Genomic DNA, 13,810 nt, shown 5'->3' with positions numbered 1-13,810 from the left:
AAAAGAACCTGAGATTTCCTGGACTGTGACTGTGACTGAATTGTCCAAGCAGTTAGTCGCGATCAAACACAGCCCTAGGCTCAAGATTTCTCAATACGCAGACATGCTCAATATAGTATCAATCAATCACGTGACATTTAACTTGCGACACTACAGTTCAATTCTTTTATCTTGGCGGCTCGCGCATGCCCGCCTAGACGCGGGAGATTGCTGCGTTGCCAGTTGCACACGACGCACGCGCCAAGAGAAGCAGCGCCATAGTATAGCATAGTTCGCAAGCTTACGTTTAGGGGGGAGTGCGCAGTTCATGAAGTAAAGCCACCACGGCCGCATTAACCCTTTCGCTGCTACAAAGACGTGCTCCCTGCATTCCGCGCTGTGGGCGATTTTGTCACTGCATTGCTCGCCTGTGCAGACACATTGTGTTCCAACTGCTTTGACACTCTTTATCATTCGATTCCACAAAAACTATTTGGCTCAAAAATTAGATTTTTACCTATCTTCTTGACTGGTACCTTCCCCCCATAAATGACTTAATTTTGTTTCGATGTTCAACGCAGTTATTATGCAGCATTAAGTATAGTAAACCATTGCACGAAATTTTGAAGAGTTTGCAGAGGTAAAGTCCATAGAGTATACTTTCCGGATGGTCGATTTTAGTTGCTTCAATGTTGAGAATGAAATGTGGACAAGATACCTATGTATTTCATTTAATTTAAGTACCACATAAGTGTGGTATGTAATATTGAGAAATATTCCACCTTTCGCGACTGTCACAAAAGTTTTACTTACACTGGGCACGTTTGGCTTTATTTTAAAGCACTTCAATCAATCAAAAGGAAGTAGACAAAATACATTAAACAAAACTGTGGACTTACAAAAACATTAGGACTTGAATATACCGTCTGTCAGTGAAGTGCTCAGAGCTATGTCAAATATAATTTTGTGTGTGGCACACACAAACAGCATTTATTTGCTAAAACACTGATGAGCCAACACAAGCGTTGAATATTGTGCTACCGCAGCACAAAACTACGAAAGGTGACTTGGCAATGGAGGACACAAAATACAGTCCTCTTATGATGCTTCAAAAGAGAGAAACGCGTCTGGTCTAAATAAGTCGCTTATTACAGTTGCAGAAGAGGGATATATTTCAATACCATTGGTAAAACTGCGAATGTGGAACAAAAACAAGAAATAGAACATGAATACCATTGTGTATGTGCCATACCTTTCACCGATGGAAGTGCTTTAAAATAAAGCCAAACGCGCCCTGTGTAAATAAAACTTTTATTACAGTCGCGAAAGACGGAATATTTCTCAATATTACATACGACACCTATGTGGTACTTAAATTAAATGAGATATTGTTATACAGTAAATATTATACGAAATTTAGGTATCTTGTCCACATTTCATTCTCAACACTGTGGCAACTAAAATCGACCATACGGAAAGTATACGCTATGGACTTTTACCTCTGCAAACTCTTCAAAATTTCGTGCAATGGTTTACTACATTTAATGCTGCACATCAAAACAAAATTAAGTCATTTATGGGGGGGAAGGTATCAGTCAAGAAGACGTGTAAAAATCAAATTTTTTGGCCAAATAGTTTTTGTGAAATCGAATGATAAGTGTGTCAAAGCAGTGGGAACACCATGTGTCTGCACAGGCGAGAAGTGCAGTGATGACAAAATCGCGCACAGCGTGGAATGCGGGGAGCACGTGTCTGCAGCAGCGAAAAAGTTGATGAAGAGGCAAAGCACTAGAAATTTCATTCAAACGAATAAAAATCGTGAAGTAAGGCACTCCAATATTGTTTTTAAATAAAGAAAATATTAAGTACCACACAAGGTTTGAACTCATTACCTTTCACTTGGCAGCCTAACACCTTAACTGTTCCGCTACCTCCGCTCATTGAACATTGTAACTACATAAGGACTCTAACACCTCATGCAATTACTTATAAACACTGTTGGTATGACTATGAATTACTCACGCTTCATCGAAGTACAATAGTAAATAAACAATTACCGCTGTTCTTTATTGCGAAAAAGCAGTTCGTGAGATTGAAACAAACACCTTTCCTTGCTATCGCCTGAATTAGGAGTCTTATTGCTTGTTTGGTTTAATTAATTAATAGAATATGAAGCAATTGGTATAAAGAATGCTTTTTCCAAACTTTCTATAAAAGAAAGTCTGCTATCAAGACATTGCTTTTGTTCTATTATTTTATTTATGACTGAACGTTTCTAAAACTGAAGACACTCGTCCGTGCTCTGCACTGCAGTCGAGATCTGGCAACGTCGTTCTCTGTTCATTGGCTGACTGTGTTTTGTGACGTCAGATGCGCAGAACGAACCTAAACTCGGCCGCCAAGATATATGACGCGCACTTTAGTGCAATGGATGGATGTGTGAGAAACTGAGCTAGGCACTACAACAATCTAACACTCTGCTTAAAAAATTGAGGATTTTGTGAAACACAGGAGGAAATAGAATTTAATGCTATTAACTTACAAAATTTTGTTGTATTTGAACAGGTCTGCAGTGGAAGTTCTCAAACATTTATGGATACCATATACATACTGTTCATTTCTGCTACTTTTCAAGTAAGGTAACATTCAAAAGCGAAAATCTTGTCCTACAAAAACCTTTACTTGATTGTGAACCCAAGTATTCTATTTGGTTGTGAGAAATTGTAATGACTGAGTGAGTTGAAAATGAGAAATTTGGTCATTGTTCGCATGTTAGAATACCGGGGAAAAATATCATCAGCTTTAGAGCAGAATGATGAAATTAAGATGAAATGAGAAAGGAAATTAATCATGAATTAAATGTCTTAACAGATGAAATAAATCACATTCAACTGACTGAACTTGATACCACAAGAATAAATTACAGTGAAAAGACCTGTTGTGGAGATAGTACCAACAGATGGCACTATATCGTGTGATGAGCAAAAGTTCAAGAATTGCACTGAATTGTGATTGCAATCTTTTATTTATGTATTAGTTGCTGTTATTACATATGACCTGTTTGCTAGAGGATATTGCCCTCCGTGTTCCACTATTGTGCAAACACAGCACTATCGAAAGGTTGGCTGAGAACTATGATAACTGCAGGATGGGGAGTGATGAGAGGGCAGCAAATTTCATTATGTTACTAACTATTGGAATCTGTTCTGCATACTTTGGCTTTTTATGAACTTTTACAAAGTTGAAACTGCAATTTGACTGAATCATACTGACTTTAAAATTTGGCATATGCTCAGTATAGCATACAATTCTGCAGGAGATGCTAAAGATGGGGCCAGTGACATACTTCCGCATTTCGTGCAGCAATATTGTTGATTCTCACCATGTGGTATGGTGGGAATGACGGGGGATGTGTGAGCTGCTGGTTCTTCAAAGCCTATGAGAGAGTGGTGGGTAGACTGTATGTTTGGAAGCAACAAACACTGTAACAGTTCTCAAGTCAGTATAGAAGTGAAACGCACTGTTTTGTTTTTTTACTTCCCACCCAACCACAACCTCTGAAATTGCAACACATTCAGAAGAAATAGTCAAATATTTGCGACAACGAAGATATAAGTTTCACAGCTGTCCTGTTAGGCTGATGAAGACGATGATTATTATTATTATTATTATTGTTGTTGTTGTTTTAGTGATATAGCAGACAGGATAAATAAACAAAAAAGCCAGTAAAAATTAAAAAAATGTAAACGATTTATTTTTGTCTATATTTTATTACGCTTTGTACACTCCTGGAAATGGAAAAAAGAACACATTGACACCGGTGTGTCAGACCCACCATACTTGCTCCGGACACTGCGAGAGGGCTGCACAAGCAATGATCACACGCACGGCACAGCGGACGCACCAGGAACCGCGGTGTTGGCCGTCGAATGGCGCTAGCTGTGCAGCATTTGTGCACCGCCGCCGTCAGTGTCAGCCAGTTTGCCGTGGCATACGGAGCTCCATCGCAGTCTTTAACACTGGTAGCATGCCGCGACAGCGTGGACATGAACCGTATGTGCAGTTGACGGGCTTCGAGCGAGGGCGTATAGTGGGCATGCGGGAGGCCGGGTGGACGTACCGCCGAATTGCTCAACACGTGGGGCGTGAGGTCTCCACAGTACATCGATGTTGTCGCCAGTGGTCAGCGGAAGGTGCACGTGCCCGTCGACCTGGGACCGGACCGCAGCGACGCACGGATGCACGCCAAGACCGTAGGATCCTACGCAGTGCCGTAGGGGACCGCACCGCCACTTCCCAGCAAATTAGGGACACTGTTGCTCCTGGGGTATCGGCGAGGACCATTCGCAACCGTCTCCATGAAGCTGGGCTACGGTCCCGCACACCGTTAGGCCGTCTTCCGCTCACGCCCCAACATCGTGCAGCCCGCCTCCAGTGGTGTCGCGACAGGCGTGAATGGAGGGACGAATGGAGACGTGTCGTCTTCAGCGATGAGAGTCGCTTCTGCCTTGGTGCCAATGATGGTCGTATGCGTGTTTGGTGGCACCGTGCAGGTGAGCGCCACAATCAGGACTGCATACGACCGAGGCACACAGGGCCAACACCCGGCATCATAGTGTGGGGAGCGATCTCCTACACTGGCCGTACACCATTGGTGATCGTCGAGGGGACACTGAATAGTGCACGGTACATCCAAACCGTCATTGAACCCATCGTTCTACCATTCCTAGACCGGCAAGGGAACTTGCTGTTCCAACAGGACAATGCACGTCCGCATGTATCCCGTGCCACCCAACGTGCTCTAGAAGGTGTAAGTCAACTACCCTGGCCAGCAAGATCTCCGGATCTGTCCCCCATTGAGCATGTTTGGGACTGGATGAAGCGTCGTCTCACGCGGTCTGCACGTCCAGCACGAACGCTGGTCCAACTGAGGCGCCAGGTGGAAATGGCATGGCAAGCCGTTCCATAGCAGCCTGCATTGCTGCGAAAGGTGGATATACACTGTACTAGTGCCGACATTGTGCATGGTCTGTTGCCTGTGTCTATGTGCCTGTGGTTCTGTCAGTGTGATCATGTGATGTATCTGACCCCAGGAATGTGTCAATAAAGTTTCCCCTTCCTGGGACAATGAATTCACGGTGTTCTTATTTCAATTTCCAGGAGTGTATTATCAAAATGAATAAATGACCTAAGTTTAGAAAAGGTGTAATGTTACTTTTTAAGCCGGTACCATATGTTAATGTAAGTTTTTAAGTTTGATTAGACAGAATATATTTTTAAAAAATTCTCAAGGAACATCTTTAAAAAAAGCAGGAGTCATCTTATATTGAGGCTTGTCTTATACTCGGGTAAATACGGTAGCTACATGGGTACACAGTCGTAGCGCTAGTATCAAGAAATGAGTAGTGCCCCTGGACAACAGAAAATAACTTTCTGGGGTGTAAATACAAGTAACTTCCAGAACATTCTCTGCATAAAGTAAAACTTATTGATTGCAAATTGTTTTTACTGTGGCATTAAACTGAGAGATAATGTTTTACTACTCCTTGCTTTTATATTGCATGTTGGGTCATCACATTTCTTTTGTCTTAGGTTCTGATATTTCATTTACTTTCTTGGTATCTTTTGACAAAACACCTTTCAAATTTATTACATAAAAATCCTAATTGTCTCATTGATAATTGCACTAGAAGGAACTGAAACTTTTAAAAATTAAAAATAAATCTCCTGTCAGTCCTATGCAACTTCCAGATGTTGCCCTATTAATTTGTTTCGTCTGTCAACCTCCAAAATGTTTCATCCCAAACAAGGTGTAAGACTGAATCCAAGTAGAAAGCCGACTCTATCTATTAGAAATTTACACTCTGAAAAAATTTCTCCTCTCCTGTTACTGAGCGTGTGAGAGACCATGTATCTGTCAGTCACTGTGTGAATGAACAATAGCGGAAACTGTCAGAAAGGGAAGAAGGAAATTGCATGTTAACGCAGTATTTCACCATGACCCCATGTGTAACCTAGTGACTGTTGCAGTTGCATGATATTTTCTTCATTAAAATGACTATTATGTTTTTATTTCTTCTTGACTATAAAGTATTGAGGTGATATAGTAGTAGCCTTATTATTTTCCTTGGTAATTGTGCAAACAAACAGGTGCTGTAGAGATCCATATTTATTGTTAGTAAAGAATACATCTAAAGTCTAGAGTCACTGTAGAACAGCTGTAATGGGCAGAATTTCCCCTCATAATTGTCTTACTAATCATACTGGTCCTGCTGTTAACTATTTTTAATTATTATTAAGCAGTTATGGTCTAATAATTTTGTGCTTCTTGTTGCACTGCTGGCTCTCTAGCTATCTCAGACCATGCTCTTGACAATAACAAACCAAAGCCCTCCAATCTTTCCAGCCTTTTTCTCCACTAAGCATTTAACTTCTAGCTTCCTTGTACTCCATTCCATTCCAGTCCCCGACTTTTTTATTTTACTTATTGGTTTAGTTAGTGTTCCGTAGATCCAGGCAGCAAGTACACTTCAAAAATAAAGTACAAATAAATGTTTATCATTGCATATCTTTTTAAGAAGTCCCTAATGATCATCGTAATTACATTAAGTGTTAATATATGTTGACATTTATACATTTTCGTATAGCTGTATGGTAGTGGATTCCTGGGTTTTGAATCTTCAACTTGGGAATCAATCATTTCATATGATCGAAGATCGGTTAGTACATTTATCTCACCATAACTATAACCAGCATTCAGTGACTCTGATCAGCCAATATTCATGTTCGTTGTAACAGCCCTTTTAATGTATTGTCAAATTATGTAAGAATATGCTTATGTACTCAAATATTGAGAGTTTGCGAGTGTTGAATTAACTAATTGTGTACTGTACTCCTTTGAATGTTTCTCTGGAAAGCTGTTAGTTCAAAGTTGGTATGTTGTTAAAATAAGGTACAACAACAACATCATTCAGTCTGTTGGTGTGAAATTGTACAAAATTGCGCTCACCACAGCAGTGGGCATCAGTTCATCTTGTAGTATATGAAAATTTCTTACAAAACTGGGCACTGGCAAAAATCTGACATATACAGGGAGCTCTTCATTATCCAGGTGCAGAACATCGGGTTTCCAGATTGTCCATGCAGAGCTCAGTAACTTTTAGAAAAAGAAGAAAGAAAATGAAACCTTGAAGTATTCTTTTGAAAGTAGAATAAATATTTTCACACAGAGTGCACTATAACGCATGTGACTCATTTTCTAGCACCAGAGGTTGATGCGGGCTTCAGTCCCACTGTTGGGCATCCCGCAAATATTTTTCTGTTTCTGATTTCTTGTTTCATTAAATGTGGGGACACTTCCCTTGTAACATGTTGGTGGCTTATTTTCTGTGTGTATGTTTGTCTCCTGTGGTAAAGACAATAAAGGAAAATTAGCAGAAAAGTTGTATAGTCACAAACATTTTGTACAGTGGTGGGAGGGAGTGCCATGTACAACATATTAAAAATCCCGAGCATGTGGGATGGGAGGAGGGAGGGGGGGCATTTGAAGGTTGCTGTTTTTCTTGAATAACATGAGAATCTTGGCTTCTAGTGAAGGTTAAACTTCATTAAATTTCCAGCAAAAAAGATGATGATCATTTCTTCCCCCGAAGTGACGACTTTGGCATTGCAGGGTATGGAAAAAGTGCAGATTATTAAAGGTTGTAGATTGTATTTTATTGGTCCTGTTGTCTACATAGCAGCTTATGCATAAGACATTGGACAAGTCAAGTTATAAATATACAGGCTGAAAGTAATTTCAAGGCATACATATTTAAGCTTACAATAATACACTTTACACTTAAGTATTTATATAACACATTTCATAAATTTAAATATTCTGCAATGGAGTAAAAGCAGTGATGCTGTAAATATGACTTTAGAGATTTTCCAAATGTATTGACCTCAGTGATAACTTTTATGTTTTCAGGAAGTTTGTTATAAAGCTTAACTCCCATGTGAAAAGTACCTTTTTGGCACAGTGCTGTGCTGATTTGAGTCATATGTAAGTTTCTGATTTGTCTGGTAAAGTGCTCATGTATATCACAGTTTTTTTGTAGTCTCTGGTCCTTGCCTATTACATTTAATTTAAAGAACAAAAGGGTTTCCATAATGTATACACACGGTAATGGGGGAATACCAGATTTCTTAAACAGGGGTTTACAAGAGTCTCTAGGCTTGCACCCAAACAAGATTCTAATGGCTCTTTTTTGTAGTTTAAAAGTGCTATTAGCTATTTTAGAGTTTCCCCAGAAGGTGACCCCATATCTAAGATGAGAATGAAAGTACGCATGATATGCATTCAATACTGTTTTCTCACTACAGCATGATTTTAATGAACAAAGAAGATAACATGTTTTGCTCAGTTCTGCATTGAGATATTCAATATGCTTATTCCATCTGATGTTACTCTGTAGCCAAAGTCCTAAGAATTTGGTTTCAGTACTGTTACCAACTGGTTCGTCATTGATAGAGACTGATGGGGATAAACATGTCCTTGTTAGGAACATCGTGGAATTTTAGAGCAACGGTTTTCTTACTGTTTATTACAAGCTGATTACTCTGTGCCGAGCTGCTAAGTTGTTTCGTGACCGTGTTTACTGTCTGCTGTTAATGTTCATCGTCGTCTCCTTTTAGTAGAATCATGGTGTCATCTGCAAATATGATTGATTTGTGTGCATCAATATTTAAGCTTAGATCATTTATGTACAGAAGAAACAGAGGGGGTCCCAAGACGGATCCTTGGGGTACACCACATTTTATTTGTTTATAGTCAGATAAGTGATTAAGGTAATGTTTTAATGCTAAAATTAATGTCCACTGTTAAATGAAGTGGGTTAGGAACAAATATTAAATGTGTGTACCATGTCTGTGTGTAGTAAAGCCACATTCATGGATAAATTGTGCTCTGAGTATGTAACAGGGGAGTGTAGAAGTGTGAGGGAAGGTAGGTCGCTGGATTGTGGTCATGAACTTACTTCAGTCCTTCATAGATTTGCAAACTGAAGAGTGAGCAGGTGATTCCCAACTGTCACAAGTAGCAACCACAGGGTGTCAATTTTATACTGACTCTTTGAAGTGCACCTTGTGAATCACTGGTGACACCACTCAGACATGCAGAGAGGGTGTTTATTTTCCACAGTGTGTGTTGGCACTTTGCGGGAAACAGATACTAATGTAAGAAACACAGATTGACAAAATCTATGTAAATCATTGCAAACTGTTAGATACGGCCAGATGGCAACAGATTCTCAGTCATCCTGTACTGCAGCATTCTTCCAGGATAGGCAACTTCCCGCCACAATGAGCACTGCTGACTTTTCAGTTCACAGACTATACCTCTCCAGCATTTCTTGTCCAGTTCTCTTGTGTGAGTGGCCAAAATAACTTCACTCAATACTTTTTTATATAGTGAAGTTATTTTCACTTTATTAGACGAGTCCTCATTTGCAGTTTTCAGTAAAACCATGTGTGTTTCGGATAATCCATGTTTTTGGTTCACTGTGCAGTCTTGGGTCCATGTAACCCCATGTTAATTGAGAGCTTACTAAATAAGACTAATAACTGGTAGGGTTTCATAAAACCTTGTGAGAAAGTTTGTAAATAACATCGTATTTATCTACTTTCATATACTTCCAACTTTTTCCCTTCTTATTTTGTACATAAATAAAGATGTGCTACATGCTAACATTGATTATGACATAACAACATTCAGATAATGACTTTTTCTGTCCCCGAATAACTTTACACAACTTTTGTTTCATAGCAGTGACTAATTTCTACCAGATGAGGAATATGTGTGAATAAAAATAATTTTGGAGTGACTGGGGCTGTGGTTGTGGGAGTACAATATTTTGTATGGCACAGCTTAATCTTGATAAAACTAATTACATGGTAATTCAAATATTGAAGCTGCCAGTACACTCTATGTATAAGAGAAATGAGGGACTTAGCAGTCCCATTTACATTCAATTAACTATTGTTGGCCTGATAAGTTGTGTTTGTTTCTTTATATAGGAGAAACCAGAACTCACTCCAGTGGCAATCCATGCTGGTAAATTATTAGCACAGCGGCTGTTTACTGACAGCACACATACAATGGACTATGAAAATGTAGCAACAACTGTGTTTACACCCCTTGAGTATGGGACAGTGGGTCTCAGTGAGGAAAAAGCTTTAGAAAGATTTGGTGCTGATAAGATTGAAGTATTCCATGCTTTTTATAAGCCTACAGAGTTCTTCATACCACAAAGGAATCCTGCTCGTTGTTACGTCAAAGTAGTCTCCCTTCGTGAATCACCACAGAAAGTGTTGGGAATGCATTTTGTAGGTCCCCATGCTGGTGAGGTTATCCAAGGATTTGCCTCTGCAGTAAAGTAAGTAATTTTTTTATTCAGTAATTTTTCATGAATAACATGTGCCTGTAATGTAAATTTAACCTAATGTAAGGGCTACATTTGCTACTGATGGCATATTTCATATGTAGAAATGCATTTTACTGTATACTAGACCATTTTAAGTATTTGATTTCTGGTAACAGGAACAAATTCAAAATTCTGAAGTATATTGACCACTGTGCTTCCGTATTGCTTAACTTGCCAAGTGTTGGCAACAGAGGCAAAGAAAACCAAATGGAATTAAAAGCATAAAGTGTACCTACTTATTTTTGTGATTTGAGGGACTGATAAACAGTCACTAACACTGTACTTAAAGTATGAAATGGAAAACAAACTCAGAAACTCAGTGGTCTAAGTATAGAGAGATTACAATCTCAGTAAATACATACTAAGCTTTAAAATTATATTAAGTTAGAAGTATCTACTACAATACCACTGTTGGACTGCTGCATAAACTTGCAAGTTTGTGTTTTGAAATAAGATCTCCTAGTATTAAAGAAAAGATAAAAAAAGAGCACTCAAAGCAAACAATGTGCCATACGTTGATAGAAGTAGACTTTGTATTGAATACTCGGCAGAATTCGCTTCATTCATACTGAACATCTTTTCACATCAACTAGTAGCACATGACTTGTTTTTAAGAAAGATGAAGACCCCTGAGCTTACTTTTATATTAAATGCAATGGCATTCCTGGAGGAGATTGTTCCCTCAAAGAATCAGTACAGATTCATGAAAAATAACTGGAATGCACAGTTTGCTTTTTAACACACTTCATGTTGCAAATGATACAGCACATGAACTTTCAGGACCTTTGGTATATGTTAAACACTGTATCCTATTGTTGAGAACCAAGATACAATCTTAAGGAGTTTCAGCATGTACGTTACATGCTCGAATTAGTTTTGACCACTAGAACCTGTTACGTTATGCAGGATGGTTACATTCAGTAGAAAACAAAGTAAGATCTGCTGTGCCACAAGAAAGCTGAGCGAAGCGATAATGTTCTCAGTGTATGAAAAAAATTTATGAGATGTTCAGAACCACTCCAATTGTTCATTGCCAATGGTGCTGTGTGCTGTATAGTATAGTCACTGAATGAGTGTAGGGAAATGCAGAATCATTGTCACAGTGTGGAAGGTCCTGGAGAAGAGTAACATCTAAAGAAAACCACTTGCATGATACTGGTGTGACAAATTCTGGAATAGTACTCAATGAACATTTGGAGTCTTCACGAAATAAAGAAGACATTAGATGTCAAATAAAGTCCCGTATTATAGGATCACAACTGATCGTAAAGCCCATATGAAAGTAAAACACATATGCTGATGGTGTTCAGTGGAAATACTTGGAAGAATGGTGTCCTTGTGAAACAGTGTGTTTGGATGTATTAAGAGAAGCATTTCATGAGGACTCTGCAGCAACTCTATTTATACCATTTCGGCATTTCACATCAGGATCATGAGAATATGGTAAGAGATTTTTTTGGACATGTACTGAGGCCTGTAAAGTCATTTTTGCTCACTTTTTACTTGAGTGGAATAGGAAAAATGTTGCTGATGCAATAAGATTACCATATTTCATCCAGTGTACAATATGTTGCAGAGTACATGAGATGAAACTGACTTTTCTCAGACTAGTGTGATTTATACATCCTCTCTTGCTTTGAATACCTTAAGGTATCGGAACCCTAACCCAACCTGTTGTAATTTGTTTTGAAATTGCTATCTAGCATCTGAGCAGAGTTGACCTTGTTTTGTGAAACAGAGTTTGTTTTTCAGGTGTGGTCTCACTATGGATAAATTGGTAACCACTGTGGGTATTCATCCAACAACTGCAGAAGAGTTTACAAGGCTCTACATAACAAAACGCTCTGGTCTGGATCCTACTCCTCAGGCTTGTTGCAGCTAGAGAAGAGGAAAAAAAAAACAGGATTTGGAGTATATACAATAGGCTGGGTTGCATTAAAAGTACGCAGTCTGGTATCCCTTACTTTCAACATAACAGTATGGGCCAAGTTACTTCACTATTCAAAGCAGTTAAACTGCTGTTCTACAGTTTGATTGGAACGATTATTTTTTAATTATAAATAAAAATTTATCTGAATTGTTCTACTGTTCTTGCCATTTACCTTTGTATGAAACTTATTTCAGCAATTTTTTATTTTGAGATACTTTATAGCTGGCATAAAAGTTGCCAAAAAGATTTCATGGTGCATGTACTTCAGTTTGAAAGCTGTTGCTAATTAATTTTTTCTTGCTTTGTTCGAATGAGTATTGGTGGATCATGATGTAAATACTTGGTGCTCAAATTTTATTACATAGATGTGATCTAGTATTAAATAAAAGGAGGCTTAGTTCCTAATGAGTATTCCAATAGTATTTTGAGTGTTTACACACACACACACACACACACACACACACACACACACACACACACACACACGTTTCATGATGTAACTTGGCCATAAGCACAGAAATGTCTCAGATATGATGTGGATCTGTACCATTATCAGTATTTTAAAACGACAATTTATATTTGAATCCCTTGCTTCAAATCATCAGATTGAGTTTCATAAAATACTTTTATTTTTGTAGACTACTTGTTTAAATGTTGTAATTACAGTTGTAAAATAAATGTATCTAAAACCGTTTCCTGTTGTGTTCTTATCTTCCTAGTACCAGTTTCCCACAGTACAGCCACTAAATTTTTGTATGTCAAGTTACATTACTTTTATGTGCATTCTTTTAACATTGTGAATGAAAGACAAGTGAAGCCATCTAAAATTTGTATGAAGGCATCTTTTACGAAGTATGAACTATACCCAATTGCCCAATTGAAGTGTGAGCCCTGACGCAAATAAAAGAAAGTTTTTCAACTACATACTTTGAAAGCAAACAAAACATTTAAAAAGGAATGGTGAATGCATAGCACCATAGATGACAATTGTTGATGTCTCTTATTTAATGTAAGATGAAAGCAGGAAAAAAATAGTTGAGTGAATTAAATTAGAACAGGAGACTTCAAAGATAGTAATAGTTTTTCTATTTGGTGGGGAAAATACTGATAATATGAGTAAAAGTAAACAGGGTTTTGGAATGCTGCAGAGAGAGAACCAGTGCTGAGAAAGACATCAAACTTGAACAGCCTGTTACTGATGTGGTGGGGGAATTATCAATAGACGGTGCTGTGAGGTTGGCTACAAACAACAGATGAATTGAAATATGATGGGTATGGTCTGTGTTGCACATTACACTATTCATACCATTCAATGTGCATGACTGCACAAGTTCGGCAGTTAACAATTGTGGCTTTTTAAATAGTTAAGTAAGCTCACACATCACAGCAAGGTCATATCCACATCAGATGGGAAAAACTGATTTTTAATTGTTCTGGG

The 13,810-nt window shown here is 38.5% G+C and overlaps 1 protein-coding gene across 3 annotated transcripts in view; it reads left to right on the top strand.

The window, feature by feature from the left end:
• The window catches only part of LOC126250848 (thioredoxin reductase 2, mitochondrial), a 73,079-nt gene extending 60,013 nt beyond the window's left edge, over positions 1–13,066 (top strand). For all 3 annotated transcript variants that reach the window (XM_049951593.1, XM_049951592.1, XM_049951591.1), the window contains 2 exons: positions 10,036–10,394; positions 12,195–13,066. In XM_049951593.1, the coding sequence (XP_049807550.1) occupies positions 10,036–10,394; positions 12,195–12,324 (489 nt within the window). In that variant the 3' untranslated portion in view covers positions 12,325–13,066. The remainder of the gene's footprint in view (positions 1–10,035; positions 10,395–12,194) is intronic.
• The last annotated feature ends 744 nt before the right edge of the window (positions 13,067–13,810 follow it).

Source organism: Schistocerca nitens, chromosome 1 (genome assembly GCF_023898315.1).
Source record: "Schistocerca nitens isolate TAMUIC-IGC-003100 chromosome 1, iqSchNite1.1, whole genome shotgun sequence".
Lineage (NCBI taxonomy): Eukaryota > Metazoa > Arthropoda > Insecta > Orthoptera > Acrididae > Schistocerca > Schistocerca nitens.
This window is presented reverse-complemented; position numbering and strand designations above follow the sequence as displayed.